Consider the following 14,473-nt stretch of genomic DNA (forward strand, 5'->3'; position numbering starts at 1 on the left):
GTGACAACCTTAAGAACACAACACATATCCTCTTGGACTGGTTCAAGCACCCACCATCCTGTTAACAGTGCAGTATTTCCAGAACTTGCCACCTAGATATCATCAGAACCCTTGAATCTTGGAGGAGGTGTAGGAGATATCACGGGGGTACTTAACAACAGATAATATTGATAAGGCATAGAACCAATAAATCCAGAGAGGGGTATCACTGTTGTTTTAAGATGGTCTGCCCAGCAGTTGGGGGAATCTTCAAATATGGATTTGAGGAAAATTTACTGAACTTTCTATTCATTTCTTATATTCTGTAGATCAAATTGATTTACTCATAGCAAATATCTATAAAAACTGACGGTTTTTTTTTTTTTTTAGTCTCAAAGGATTTAACCGATTGTTCTAGTACCTCTGGTGTCTTAGATGCTCGGAAGGCTGCCAAAGGCCTGAGAGAAGAGGAATGTTCTTGCCTGGCACTTAAAGATCTGTAATGAAGGCATCTATTGAACCTCCTTGGGGAGAGCAGTCCAAAAACAGAGAACCACAAAAGAAAATGTCCATTTTCTTGTTGCTGTCCTTCAGACCTCTCATGGAGGAGGTACCTGAAGAAGGGTCTCAGATGGTGATCACATGGACTGGGTCAGTTCATATGGGCAGAGGTGGTCCTTGAGATATTGCAGTTCTAAGCCATTTAAGACTTTATTGGGTCAGGAAACTAATTAGCAGCCAGTGGAGTCAGGCTAGGATTGGTGTTATATGCTCAAACTGTCCTGCCCCAGTGAGCAACCCAGCCACCAAATTCTGCACCAGCCGATGTTTCTGAACTGTTTTCAGAGGCAGCTTCACATACAATGCATTGCAGAAATCTCACCTAGTGGTAGAGGCAACAGAGGTTAGGCCAATGATGGCCAAACTTGGCCCTCCAGGTTTGGGACTACCATTCCCATCATCCCTGGCCACTGGTCCTGTTAGTTAGGGATCATAGGAGTTGTAGTCCCAAAACAGCTGGAGAGCCAAGTTTGGCCATCACTGGGTTAGGCTATCCTTGTTCAGATAGATGCACAGCTGGGTCACCAGCCAAATCTTATGGAAGGCACTCCATGCCACCAAGGCCATCTGAACCTCAAGTGACAGCAGTGGAACCAGAAGGACCCTCCAAGCTACGTGTCTGTTCCTTTGGGGGCTATGTAACCCCATCAAGAGCAGGCCACTCCCATCTATCCAGTCTACGGACCACCCACTAACTGTACCTCAGTCTTATCTGGACTGAGCTTCAGTTTGTTGGCTCTCATCCAGTCCATTACCAAGGAAAAAAACTGCCCAGCACATCCACTGACAAGCCTTGAGATATAAAAGAGAAGTAGAGCTGTGTGTCATCAGCATATTGCTGTCTTAAGCATATTCGGTGCCGTGGTGCAAGGCTCCCCCTGGCACCCACCCCCATTGTTGACCTTTTTGGGGGGAGGACAGCGCTGCCGGCGGGGCTGGAGGAGGCGGGCAGTGGCTGGACGGCGGCTGATGACATACTCCAAATCTCCAGATAACCCCACTCAGCAGTTTCATGTGGATATTAAACAGCATGAGGGATAAAATCAAACCCTTCATGGACCTCACAGAGCCAAAGAGCACTCCCCAAGCATCAGCTACTGGAAGCCTAAGTAGGACAGGAACCACTGCAGAACAGTGCCGCTCACGCTTAACTTAGGCTGGATCTAGACACATCAAAGAAGCGTTTCCGTGAAACGCGTTGCAAACTTTGCATGAGAAATTGGGTTGGCAAAAACAGGACTCCACAGAGCCATCTGGTGTCACAGTGTTAGAATGCATTGTTGTTGTTTAGTCATTTAGTCGTGTCTGACTCTTCGTGACCTCATGGACCAGAGCACGCCAGGCACTCCTGTCTCCCACTGCCTCCCGCAGCTTGGTCAGACTCATGTTGGTAGCTTCGAGAACACTGTCCCACCATCTCGTCCTCTGTCGTCCCCTTCTCCTTGTGCCCTCAATCTTTCCCAACATCAGGGTCTTTTCCAGGGAGTCTTCTCTTCTCATGAGGTGGCCATACATAATAAGACAATGAACTATCCCCCACAACAGCATATGAATCAACAGCAGTTTTCATGACACATGAAGGAAGATAATGACATGATAAAATTCAAAACAGTAACTATTAATTACGTAAAGGTAAATATAACCTGACCATTAGGTCCATTCGTGACCGACTCTGGTGTTGCGGCACTCATATCACTTTATTGGCCGAGGGAGCCAGCGTACAGCTTCCGGGTCATGTGGCCAGCATGACAAAGCAGCTTCTGGCAAACCAGAGTAGCGCATGAAACACCGTTTACCTTCCCGCCAGAGCGCTCCTATTTATCTACTTGCACTTTGATGTGCTTTCGAACTGCTAGGTTGGCAGGAGCAGGGACCGAGCAACGGGAGCTCACCCCATCACGGGGATTTAAACCACCAACCTTCTGATCAGCAAGTCCTAGGCTGTGTGGTTTAACCCACAGCGCCACCCGCATCCCAATTAATTACATAGCTATATGGAAAATGCATCTGGAAGACAAAATGTATTGAGGAGCTAGTGATCTGACACGGAGCCCTTTCTGCCTCTGTTCCTTCCCCCTCCCTCGCTCTTCTTAAGTTTTTTGATGGTGTGAGAACAGTCTTTAATGTCCTAAAAATGTTGGGAGGAGGTGACCCCTCCCCAAATGCCTTAATCAGTTGGGAGGATAATGCTGGGTACCTTCTTTGATGCTGAACATTGTTTTGAGGAAGTTAGGCATTGGGAGGGGGTGGCTATCTATAAAATCGGATGGTTTGGGCAGAGTTTTTTTTGTAGCTCATGCATGGACTGATTGGCCACAGAGCCGTGCAAACTGAGGCTACTTGGAGGAGTCACTCTGCCGCTTCTTGAGGGCTTCCAAGTGGCAGATTGAAGTGCCTGCTTGCTGTTTTAGAACAAAATCTTTTAATCTTCTCACTCACTTGTGTAGTTTGCATTGCTTCTGAATCTCATTTTAAAAGAAACACCTTGCCTTGGGCAAGACAACAGCCTTTCAAAATCCTATTAAAACTATTTAGTTTAATTAATTCAACAACATTTATGAACTTGATCCAGGGATACCAGTTTTTTACAACCTGGTAATTACATCTCCAATGCCCCTCTGCTACCTGCTTGCCTTTTCGCACCTCCTTGGATTACCCCACTGCCTCCCTTGGGGTGATTCCACTCACTTTGGGAGTTATTGCTTTAGCATTGCAAGTTAGTAATTCTAATACTTGGAAAAAAGAGATGGGATGTTTGTGTTTGGCTTGCTAGGAATGCAACTTTAGAATATATGAAAGTGTACTGCAGCCTGTGTGAGAACTGGTCAAGCCTGGAACCACCTACCCAACCTCCATCTTACTTGCCTGAGGCTGCAGTCCTAACCCTGCTTACCTGGCAGTAAGCCCCATTGAATTCAATAGGACTTAGAATGATTTGGTTAGGGCTGTGCTGTAATTGAGACCATGGTAGACAAAGGATGTGGAAGCTGCCGTCCTCCAGCTATTGAACAACTACATATAGTACCCACCAGTCCCAGCAAGTATGACTGTTGATCCGGGGCTGATGAGAGCTGTGGTTCAATGACATCTCATTGGCTGCAGGTACCTGCCTTAGACAAAAACAGTTACACCCAAAGGAGGTTGTTACAGAGGATGTGGCTGTACCATTATCCTTCAGGTCAAATTGGTTTATGGGCCGAAGAGGTAAGGCCTTTTCTATGATTCTCCCAAATGATGGAATACAATTTCCATTGAAATGAAAATTGTCTCAGCTGTGCATTTTTAAAAAAATAAAGCAGGTTTTAATTGGTATTGTTTTGAGTTACCTTTTCATAGAATCATAGAATTGTAGAGTTGGAAGAGTTCCCAAGGGTCATCTAGTCCAACCCCTTGCAATGGAGGAATCTCAGCTAAAGCATTCATGACAGATGGCCATCCAACGTTTGCTTCGAAACCTCCAAGGAAGGAGAGTCCCCAACTCCTGAGGGAAACTGTTTCACAGTCAAACAGCTCCTACTGTCAGAAAGTACTTCCTGATGTTTAGTTGGAATCTCCTTTCTTGTAACTTGAAGCCATTGGTTGAAGTCCTACCCTCAAGAGCAAGAGAAAAACAAGTTTGTTCCCTCTTCCATGTGTAAACCCTTGAGATATTTGAAGAGGGCTGTCATATCTCATTCTCCTCTTTTCCAAGCTAAACATGCCCAGCTCCGTCAACCATTCTTCATAAAGCTTGCTTTCCAGACCCTTGATCATCTTGGTTGCCCTCCTCTGCACACATTCCAGCTTTTTCTTGAGGAAAGGGCTGGAGCTCAGTTGTAGAACATCTGCTTTGCATGCAAAAGGTCCGAAGATCAATCCCTATCATCTCTAGGGAGTGCTAGGAAAAGGACTGCTGTCTCAAACCCTGGGAGATGCTACAGCCAATGTAGACCATACTGAGTTAGGTAGACCAGTGGCCTGACTTTGTACAAGGCGGTTTCTTAATTTTCTAACTGGGATTATTTAAGGCTGGGTTTATTTAACTGGTAAGTTGTTTTTAAATGCCAAACTTTTATTTGCTGCAATGCAAATAATGTCGCAAATGCAAATAATGTCGCAAATAATGTTGCAATGTCGATTTTTGTGTGTCTCTTACCTGCTTTAAAGAATTCTTGAGCTTTTCTCATATGGTAGCTTGATATGTTTGTTTTAAATTTTCTGCTTATCTCCTCTTGTAATATTAGAACTTGGGGCCATCCAATGAAGCTGAATGTCAGAAGATCCAGGACAGAAAAAAAGCAATGACTTCTTCAAATAGGGCATAATTAAACTACAAAATTCTTTCACACAGTGCTTAAGAGATGGCCAGTAAATTGGATTGCTATAAGACAGGATTAGACAAATTCATGGGGGATAAAGCCGTCTGTGACTACCAGCCATTATGTCTATGTCCTCTTTCCACTGCTGGGGGTGGCCTATCTCTGAATACCAGTTGCTTGGAATCACAAGTGGGGAATGTTGCTGTTGCACTTATGACATGCTTGTGAGCTTCCCATTGGGTCAACTGTTTGCCCTGTGTGAGAACAGGGTCAGTATGCCCCACAGAGGACCTTAAGGTCCATAAATAGCAACACCCTAGAGGTCCCGGGCCCCAAGGAAGTTAGATTAGCCTCAACCAGAGCCAGGCCTTTTTCAACACTGGCTCCGGCCTGGTGGAACGCTCTGTCTCATGAGACCAGGGCCCTGCAGGATCTGATTTCTTTCCGCAGGGCCTGTAAGACACAGTTGTTCCGCCTGGCCTTTGGCTTGGAGTCAATTTGATTTCCACCCCCCCTTTCTTTTTTCCTTTCTCCTCCTGTGATGAGGCTGCATTTTTATGTTTCAATGTTTTAATGTTGTATTTTAATCTTGTTTTTAAGCTGTATTCATTCAACTTGTTTTTATTATTGCTTGTTAGCCGCCCTGAGCCCGGCCTTGGCTGGGGAGGGTGGGGTATAAATAAAAATTATTATTATTATTATTATTGACTAGATGGACGTTTAATCAGATGCGGCTGGCCTGCCATTATCTCCTTGTAAGAGATGTTCCCCCAAGTGCAACTTGCGCAAAAGTGTATGCTTGCACTGATAAAAAAGATAATGTCACAATGAGGTGCCAAACCAAGAGAGTTGATTCAGAATGAACTTTAATGGAAATATGAAAAGTGTCCAGCAGGCAATTGTAAAAGAAGCAGGACAGGAACAAGGCAAAGGCACACAGTATACAATGTGGCTTTCAACTTCTGTAGCACCCTGCTTGTGGTTAATGCTTAGCTGGAATGAAATATTCAACGCAGCAATAGAGAAATTAAAATAATAATTTATTTGTCAGACAAATAAATAAGAGACACAGTGGTATATGGTTACCGAAGCTCTGCCCTTTCAGCCCTGATGGCCAGCACTTATATTCCCTCAGCCCAGCCCCCTTGCTCCTCCTTTGGCTGCCTCTGTCCAATCAGCCTGGTTGAAATTCCTATTGGCTGTTTGCTAGAACCAATCATAAAAGATACACCCATTTCCTATTACCTTTTATGGGAGACAGAGAGCTATATTTTCTTCTATTTATAAATGGCAAATAAGTAGTCATATATCTTACATTTACCTCGACCAGGCACCTTAATTACCAGATAACCTTTGGCCCCTCTTGCCCTATTCCCTGCAGAACAGATGGCTAATGGTTCTAATTTTATCTTAAACAGAGATCTTGGGTTTACCTCCTCACACACCATCTATGAAAGATCTCCTTCTTTGGAGGTCTTTAAGCAGAGGCTCGACAATCATATGTCAGGAGTGCTCTGATGGTGTTTCCTGCTCGGCAGGGGTTTGGACTCGATGGCCCTTGTGGTCTCTTCCAACTTTATGATTCTATGATTCTATGAAATAAGAATCTAACATTTCTTACTTTCTAAATCCTTTGCATAATTACATTTAAGCCAATATATTTCATAACATATATAGCTTTTTAGAAGAAAGGGAACTTAGTAAAAGCTAAGCTAAATTCTAAGTTCTCTAAAGCTTCAAAGCAGTTTCAGAGAGCTGCTTTGCCTAGTCCAGCTGCTGTTTCTATTTGCCCTTTTAACCTTATGAAAATGTGGCTCAAGTTTCTAATGGGAGGCACAATAATTCTTACTATTTACCAACTCTTAATTGTGTTTTGCAACTTGATTATTCTGTAATTTGTATGGTCAGTGTGACCTTTTGCTCCTAGCCTGTAATTTCCTTTTACAACCCTGAGGCACTGCTATAGATCAGGGGGGCCCTTGATCAAGAAGATAAACAGCTGCCAGAGTATGGTTTCTGCCTGGCATGAGAGATACAAACATTTACAAATATATATATTTTTTAAGCTCATTTTAAAATACAAATCTTGATCAGATGCCTCACTTCTTCTTGGTCTGGAGGCTTTCGGGACACATAGTGGGAAAGCAGGAGAAAGGAAAGATGGCAGAGACTCGTGTAAATGCTGTTGGCTTAGATGACGGTCCCAGAAATTCAGATTTTCCAGAATCCAAGGTGAGACGCTCAATAATGGATAGGCATGATCTTCACGCATTCAGGGTCATTCAAATCATCACCACACAGATTTTCTTCACAAGTTCAATAGGCCTAAAAGCACACGCTGCCACGATGCCCCTGCAGAGCCCTCCTTCCAAAGAGCCCACCCCTTCTCAGACCATAGCCCCAAGAGCTTCCAAGGAGGCCATCTCCATAGCCCCACCCACCATGGTCAGGTTACATTTACCTTTACGTAATTAATAGTTACTGTTTTGAATTTTATCATGTCATTATCTTCCTTCATGTGTCATGAAAACTGCTGTTGATTCATATGCTGTTCTGGGGGATAGGTCATTGTCATATTATACCATGTATGTATGGCCACCTCATGAGAAGAGAAGACTCCCTGGAAAAGACCCTGATGTTGGGAAAGATTGAGGGCACAAGGAGAAGGGGACGACAGAGGATGAGATGGTGGGACAGTGTTCTCGAAGCTACCAACATGAGTCTGACCAAGCTGCGGGAGGCAGTGGGAGGCAGGAGTGCCTGGCGTGCTCTGGTCCATGAGGTTACGAAGAGTCGGACACGACTAAATGACTAAACAACAACAATGCATTCTAACACTGTGACACCAGATGGCTCTGTGGAGTCCTGTTTTTGCCAACCCAATTTCTCATGCAAAGTTTGCAACGCGTTTCACGGAAACGCTTCTTTGATGTCTCTATATCCAGCCTAAGTTCCTGTCCTACTTAGACTTCCAGTAGCTGATGCTTGGGGAGTGCTCTTTGGCTCTGTGGGGTCCATGAAGGGTTTGATTTTATCCCTCATGCTGTTTAATATCCACATGAAACTGCTGAGCGGAGTGGGTGCCAGGGGGAGTCTTGCACCACGGCGCCGAATATGCTTAAGACAGCCCTGGTCATCAGCAATATGCTGATGACACACAGCTCTACTTCTCTTTTATATCTCAAGGCTTGTCAGTGGATGTGCTGGGCAGTTTTCTTCCTTGGTAATGGACTGGATGAGAGCCAACAAACTGAAGCTCAGTCCAGATAAGACTGAGGTACAGTTAGTGGGTGGTCCGTAGAATGGATAGATGGGAGTGGCCTGCTCTTGATGGGGTTACATAGCCCCCAAAGGAACAGACACGTAGCTTGGAGGGTCCTTCTGGTTCCACTGCTGTCACTTGAGGTTCAGATGGCCTTGGTGGCATGGAGTGCCTTCCATAAGATTTGGCTGGTGACCCAGCTGTGCATCTATCTGAACAAGGATAGCCTAACCCAGTGATGGCCAAACTTGGCCCTCCAGCTGTTTTGGGACTACAACTCCTATGATCCCTAACTAACAGGACCAGTGGCCAGGGATGATGGGAATGGTAGTCCCAAACCTGGAGGGCCAAGTTTGGCCATCATTGGCCTAACCTCTGTTGCCTCTACCACTAGGTGAGATTTCTGCAATGCATTGTATGTGAAGCTGCCTCTGAAAACAGTTCAGAAACATCGGCTGGTGCAGAATTTGGTGGCTGGGTTGCTCCCTGGGGCAGGACAGTTTGAGCATATAACACCAATCCTAGCCTGACTCCACTGGCTGCTAATTAGTTTCCTGACCCAATAAAGCCTTAAATGGCTTAGGACTGCAATATCTCAAGGACCACCTCTGCCCATATGAACTGACCCAGTCCATGTGATCACCATCTGAGACCCTTCTTCAGGTACCTCCTCCATGAGAGGTCTGAAGGACAGCAACAAGAAAATGGACATTTTCTTTTGTGGTTCTCTGTTTTTGGACTGCTCTCCCCAAGGAGGTTCAATAGATGCCTTCATTACAGATCTTTAAGTGCCAGGCAAGAACATTCCTCTTCTCTCAGGCCTTTGGCAGCCTTCCGAGCATCTAAGACACCAGAGGTACTAGAACAATCGGTTAAATCCTTTGAGACTAAAATAACCAGTGGTCAATTTTTATAGATATTTGGTATGAGTAAATCAATTTGTTCTACAGAATCTAAGAAATGAATGGAATGTTCAGTAAATGTTCCTCAAATCCAAATTTGAAGTTTCCCCCTATTGCTGAGCAGACTATCTTAAAACAACAGTGATACCTCTCTCTGGATTTATTGGTTCTATGCCTTATCAATATTCTCTGTTATTAAGTACCCCCGTGATATCTCCTACACCTCCTCCAACATTCAAGGGCTCTGATGGTCTCTAGGTGGCAAGTTCTGGAAATACTGCACTGTTAACAGGATGGTGGATGCTTGAACCAGTCCAAGAGGATATGTGTTATGTTCTTAAGGTTGTCACCCTGAAACGACTTACTTTTGAGTAAGTTGCATTGAACTGTATTGAAAGGAACTTATTTCTTGGTAGACGGATATAGGATTGTGCTGCCACATAAAAGGAAAACCAGAAAGCCAGTGCTATGATGCAGAAAAAGTTTTATTGGGAATTTCAAACAGTAAAAGTATTCAAGTGAATACTAAGCATACTGGAAGACAATAAAGCAAAAAAGAACACATTCCAGTGAACATCTTCTCCTTTAGAATTATTTTTTCAGGCTGGAAGAAGAGTAGGGGGTTCTACATGTATAGAACATTCTTTCCACCTTCCTTTACATTAAGTCCCAATTACCCATATTTACACATGCATGCTAATTTCATAGACATAGTGAATGGATCTTGTGCTTTTCTTCCCAATGCGAATTGGTGTGTTTCAAAGAGACGTAGGCAAATAAATATCATAGTAACTAGCAGGGGAAAGTGAGATAAAATTAAACTGGAAACAGCTGCATGTTCTAGATGGGCCTGATTACAAGGGATGCAGAACACTCTCCCAGCTCCCATTGGGATTGCCTAGGGAGTTTGGGGGTTCAGCATATCTAAAATCAGACCGAAATAGTCCACCACAGATCTCTTTTTCTTTCCTCCTTGTTGACAGACCGTGAGAGCTTAGCAGGGGGTATAGCAGATGCTGCCTCTACGCCCCACAAACCCATAACGGCCACGGCCCCCCAAACCACCAGAGCTAGACCCCAGAAGACCTGCACCACCATAGAGCCCTCTGCCAAATCCGCTGCCAAATCCGGATCCATAGCCACCAGCAGCACATGGAGTGTTGCCTCCGACAGACACAGGCTCACAACTGGCAGAGAGGATGGGTCCTGGGATGGTCAGGACGGTAGGAGGTGGCTGGATCACAACCTCTGCTGGTGGGATCTGGTTGACGCATGATGGGGCAACTCCTGCCAGTACTCCGAGGTTGGTTGCTCTTTCAGCACCTCCATAACCGTAGCCGAGACCTCCATAGCCATAGCCGAGACCTCCGTATCCGTAGCCATGACCTCCATACCCATAGCCAAGACCTCCTGCTGATCCAAATCCAACAGTGGGAGTGGAAGCACAGGATGGGACAGCGCAGGATGGACCACAGTCAGCCATTATTGTGTAGAGGTGAGTCTGAAACCAAGAAGACCATGGGACAAAATGAACATGTGGAATGCCACTTCAATGGGGAACGCAGGGGACATTTAAATCAGCTGCCATTGACAGTTCTACCACTCTGCCCTAATGCTTGGGTTCTTTATTGTCTTCTCTTTCTTTCACCACAGCCCTTCTCTTCATTGTGGGTCCCAAATCCAAATACTGGCGGCTCCAGGAATGTCTGAGAATGTCATCTATCTGAAACTCTGGAGAATAGTTTCCAGTCAGTAAGGACAATACTGAACTAAGAGGTCCAATGGTCTGTCTTGGCAACTCCCTAAGTTTCTATTTAAACCAGACCTTTAGCTGGAACAATGAATGCAGGAATCTTTTTTTCTTTCCTAGAGGAAGGGCCATTACTCACTGGCAGAACATATGTTTTGCATTCGATCCCTAGAATCTGCAGGTTGGGCTAGGAATGAATATCTCATCTGAAACCCTGGAGAGCCTCAGACGATCAGAGAAGACAATACTGAACTACGGTACATGGATGAATTGTAAGGCAGCTTCCTGTATTATTACTTTCTTCATCTGCCAAATCTTCCATGAAGAACAGATGTATATTAGCCTATGCGATAAATACTGTACTTCCCTTATGCTGACTTCTGTTTTTTATCTTCCTGACTGAATTTTTGCTAAGGTTACATTGCTGGGGAAATCTGAAAAACATTCCGTGAAATGCTGTCTTGTGTCTGAAGCCCAATGCATGGAGAGTCATGAATGCTAAATTTGTACTTTACAATGAGGAAAGCTGGATTTGCACAACTTGTGATAGAATAAGACTCTCTCACCAGGAAAACAAAAATGTCTAGTTTTGAAAGAATGCTATAAGATGTAATAATAATAATAATAATAATAATAATAATTTATTATTTATACCCCGCGCATCTGGCTGAGTTTCCCCAGCCACTCTAGGCAGCTCCCAATCGAGTGTTAAAAATACAGCATTAAATATTAAAAACTTCCCTAAACAGGGCTGCCTTCAGATGTCTTTTAAAAATAAGATAGCTGCTTATTTCCTTGGCATCTGAAGGGAGGGCGTTCCACAGGGCGGGCGCCACTACTGAGAAGGCCCTCTGTCTGGTTCCCTGTAACTTCACTTCTTGCAATGAGGGAACCGCCAGAAGGCCCTCAGAGCTGGACCTCAGTGTCCAGGCTGAATGATGGGGGTGGAGAGGGCTATAGTGAATTGTTAGAGCATCTTTTTTGCATGCAGAAGGTCCTGACTTCACTCCCCAGCATCTCCAAGTAAGGTTTGGAAGAAAAACCTTCCTTGAAGCCCTGGAGAATTGCAGTCCATCAAACATTACAGTGCTGGATGGATGAACACTCTGGTCTCGGTGTAAGGCAACTTCCTAAAACGTTTGTGTTCAGAAGAAATACATAGAAAATAAGTCAGCCAACAAAATGGAGTATGGAGGATTCCTGATGGAATAGTAGCATAAAGGTAAAGGGACCCCTGACCATTAGGTCCAGTCGTGGCCGACTCTGGGGTTGCAGCGCTCATCTCGCTTTATTGGCCGAGGGAGCTGGCGTACAGCTTCCGGGTCATGTGGCCAGCATGACTAAGCTGCTTCTAGTGAACCAGAGCAGTGCACGGAAATGCCGTTTACCTTCCCGCCGGAGCGGTACCTATTTATCTACTTGAACTTTGATGTGCTTTCGAACTGCTAGGTTGGCAGGTGCAGCGACCGAGCAACGGGAGCTCACCCCGTTGCGGGGATTCGAACTGCCAACCTTCTGATCGGCAAGTCCTAGGCTCTGTAGTTTAACCCACAGTGCCACCCGCGTCCAGCTGAACCCTCTAAGCAGTGCAAAAAAAAAAAAGCACGTAAAGACAAGATCATAACATAAATGCACACATTTGACTTACCAAAGTCTGTGAGGAGTAGAAATTGAGAGAAGGAGATCAAGTCAAGGAAAGCTGTTGGACTATCTTAGCCCAGGGAGCCCTTTTATACTCTTTTGACTGTATCCCCTGTTGGCCCCACAGCTAGCTGGGATACACCCCCTTTCCCTGAGGCTTTAATTAGCAAGCAATTTATGAATTACATCATGCCCTCTAATTGTTTTAATAAGAAAGAAAAATGGGGCAAAAGAGTTCGCATTTCCTCTGCTCCCCACAAAGCTTCTTTCCCATCCTCACCCTTTTGATCTTTGCATTCTCATTCTTCCACCAAAGGAGTTAATAAAAAAAATTAAGAAAATGTAAAGATGCCTTTGTATGTTCATTTCGGACAGATCAACAGGTGCTATGGCTTTGAAAGAGAATTAAAGTAGCTGGAATGGCTGGAGATTTTATCAGCAGCCTACTTGACTTCCATATCCAAGATTATCATTCCTTTCACAGCACATAGCCAGGGTTCTCTGCCTCCAATGTCAGAGGTAGCATGCTTTGAATACCAGTTGTTGGGAATCAGAATTGGGGAATGGGACATTGAGTTCCTGTCCTTCTTATGGGATTCCTATTGGTATCTGGTTGACCACTGTGGGAACAGAATCTTCCTAATGCTCTTACCTTCATTGATGCAAGGATGTCATATACACATGTATGACTAAGTGTACCCAATAAAGTGAAAATGATTTTGAAGCGTTACCAAAAAAATCACAGTTATTTGAAGCCCACCTCCCAAATAAAACCATTGAAGAAATTAAAGGATAATGTAGGCAGGGATGATAGGAGACACCTGGAGGACCACTGTACTAGACTGTACTAGACATATGTCCCAACCAATCAGGGATCACATATTAAATTCACTTGTAATAGTAGCAGCCCCTGGTTTCCTGAATTTTTAGCCCTCCTGTAACTTGTAACTTGTAATGTAAACGTGGCTAACACAATGCAAATGATGTTTAAAAAATCCCTCGATAGCCTCCTGTTTCTATCCATCTTTGAGATCAGCAAGGGAAATCCTATAACCTGTTACATCAATATGCAAGATCAGGTGGGCAGATCGAAGAGTTGGCGCCTTCATGGGGATCAGTTGAGATCTGTTGGTATCCATCTATTTCCTCTTACTGAAATGCTAAGGTTATTTTCAACTAGCCCATGTTAGACCTATTGAAAGCAATGGACAGGGGATGCCAGGAAACAGGGAATTATGTTCACATGTGGTGGGAGTGTAAATATGTACACATTTTTTTGGCAAAGGTTATTTAAGGAGATAACAGAAATCACTGGGTTACAGCTGACCGAAAGTCTAGTGGTAGCATTATTATCAATTTACAATGGAGTGGAAGGTTCGCAGGCTATGAAGGACTTGCTCACAAATTTATTGACAGCTGCATGAATTATCTATAATAAGAAGTGGAAGGGGCAAGCAGAATATAAAATGGAATAATGGTATAAAGAGGTGTGGGATATAGCTGTTAAAAGATAAATTAACATGTGCCATTGAGGTAAGATGGGAAATATGCAAGGGAAATTATTTTTGAGGAGATATGGAGGGTGTTTGTAGAACTTGTACTGATAAAATGGAAAAGGGTCAAACCATCATAAGAGGTGCTGAAATTTTGGGAGGCTGGATAGTTACAATGGGATGGTATCAGTGGTGGGGTGCACATTTTTATTCTTATTTATTTATGCTTATTACTTTGTAAAAGAAGAAGAAGAAGAAAGCAATGGACAAATCAGTCAACACCATGCATTTTGATGGAACTTTCCTGAGAATGAGTTTATTGGATGCAACCCATCATAATTTCAGCTATGTTTGTGTGTGGCTTGTCGCTCATAAATTAGCATGTTCTAAACTACAGATTTTGAATACATTTCATATGTTTTCTAGGCTTCCCAATATGCAAGTTTTAATTGCCTTTCTAAGCTGCCTGTTTAAAAAGAAAAAAAAGTAGTGTTTCTTTTTGGTTTCAACTTGGTACTGATTTTATATATCTGGTTTAGATGCTTAACATATTTTTGGTTGGTGTGGGGTTTTTTTAACCACAGACA

The 14,473-nt window shown here is 43.9% G+C and overlaps 1 protein-coding gene across 1 annotated transcript; it reads right to left on the reverse strand.

Annotated features, from left to right (window-relative positions):
* Positions 1–9,483: 9,483 nt before the first annotated feature.
* Positions 9,484–12,468, reverse strand: LOC128403759 (claw keratin-like). The gene is made up of 2 exons (XM_053368823.1): positions 12,401–12,468; positions 9,484–10,503 (listed from the first exon to the last, which is right to left on the reverse strand). The coding sequence occupies exon 2, from the start codon at positions 10,483–10,485 to the stop codon at positions 9,997–9,999; it is 489 nt and encodes a 162-aa protein (XP_053224798.1). The 5' UTR covers positions 10,486–10,503; positions 12,401–12,468; the 3' UTR covers positions 9,484–9,996.
* Between the last annotated feature and the right edge of the window lie 2,005 nt (positions 12,469–14,473).

The sequence above is a fragment of the Podarcis raffonei genome, chromosome 16, assembly GCF_027172205.1.
Source record: "Podarcis raffonei isolate rPodRaf1 chromosome 16, rPodRaf1.pri, whole genome shotgun sequence".
In the NCBI taxonomy this organism is placed as follows: Eukaryota; Metazoa; Chordata; class Lepidosauria; order Squamata; family Lacertidae; genus Podarcis; species Podarcis raffonei.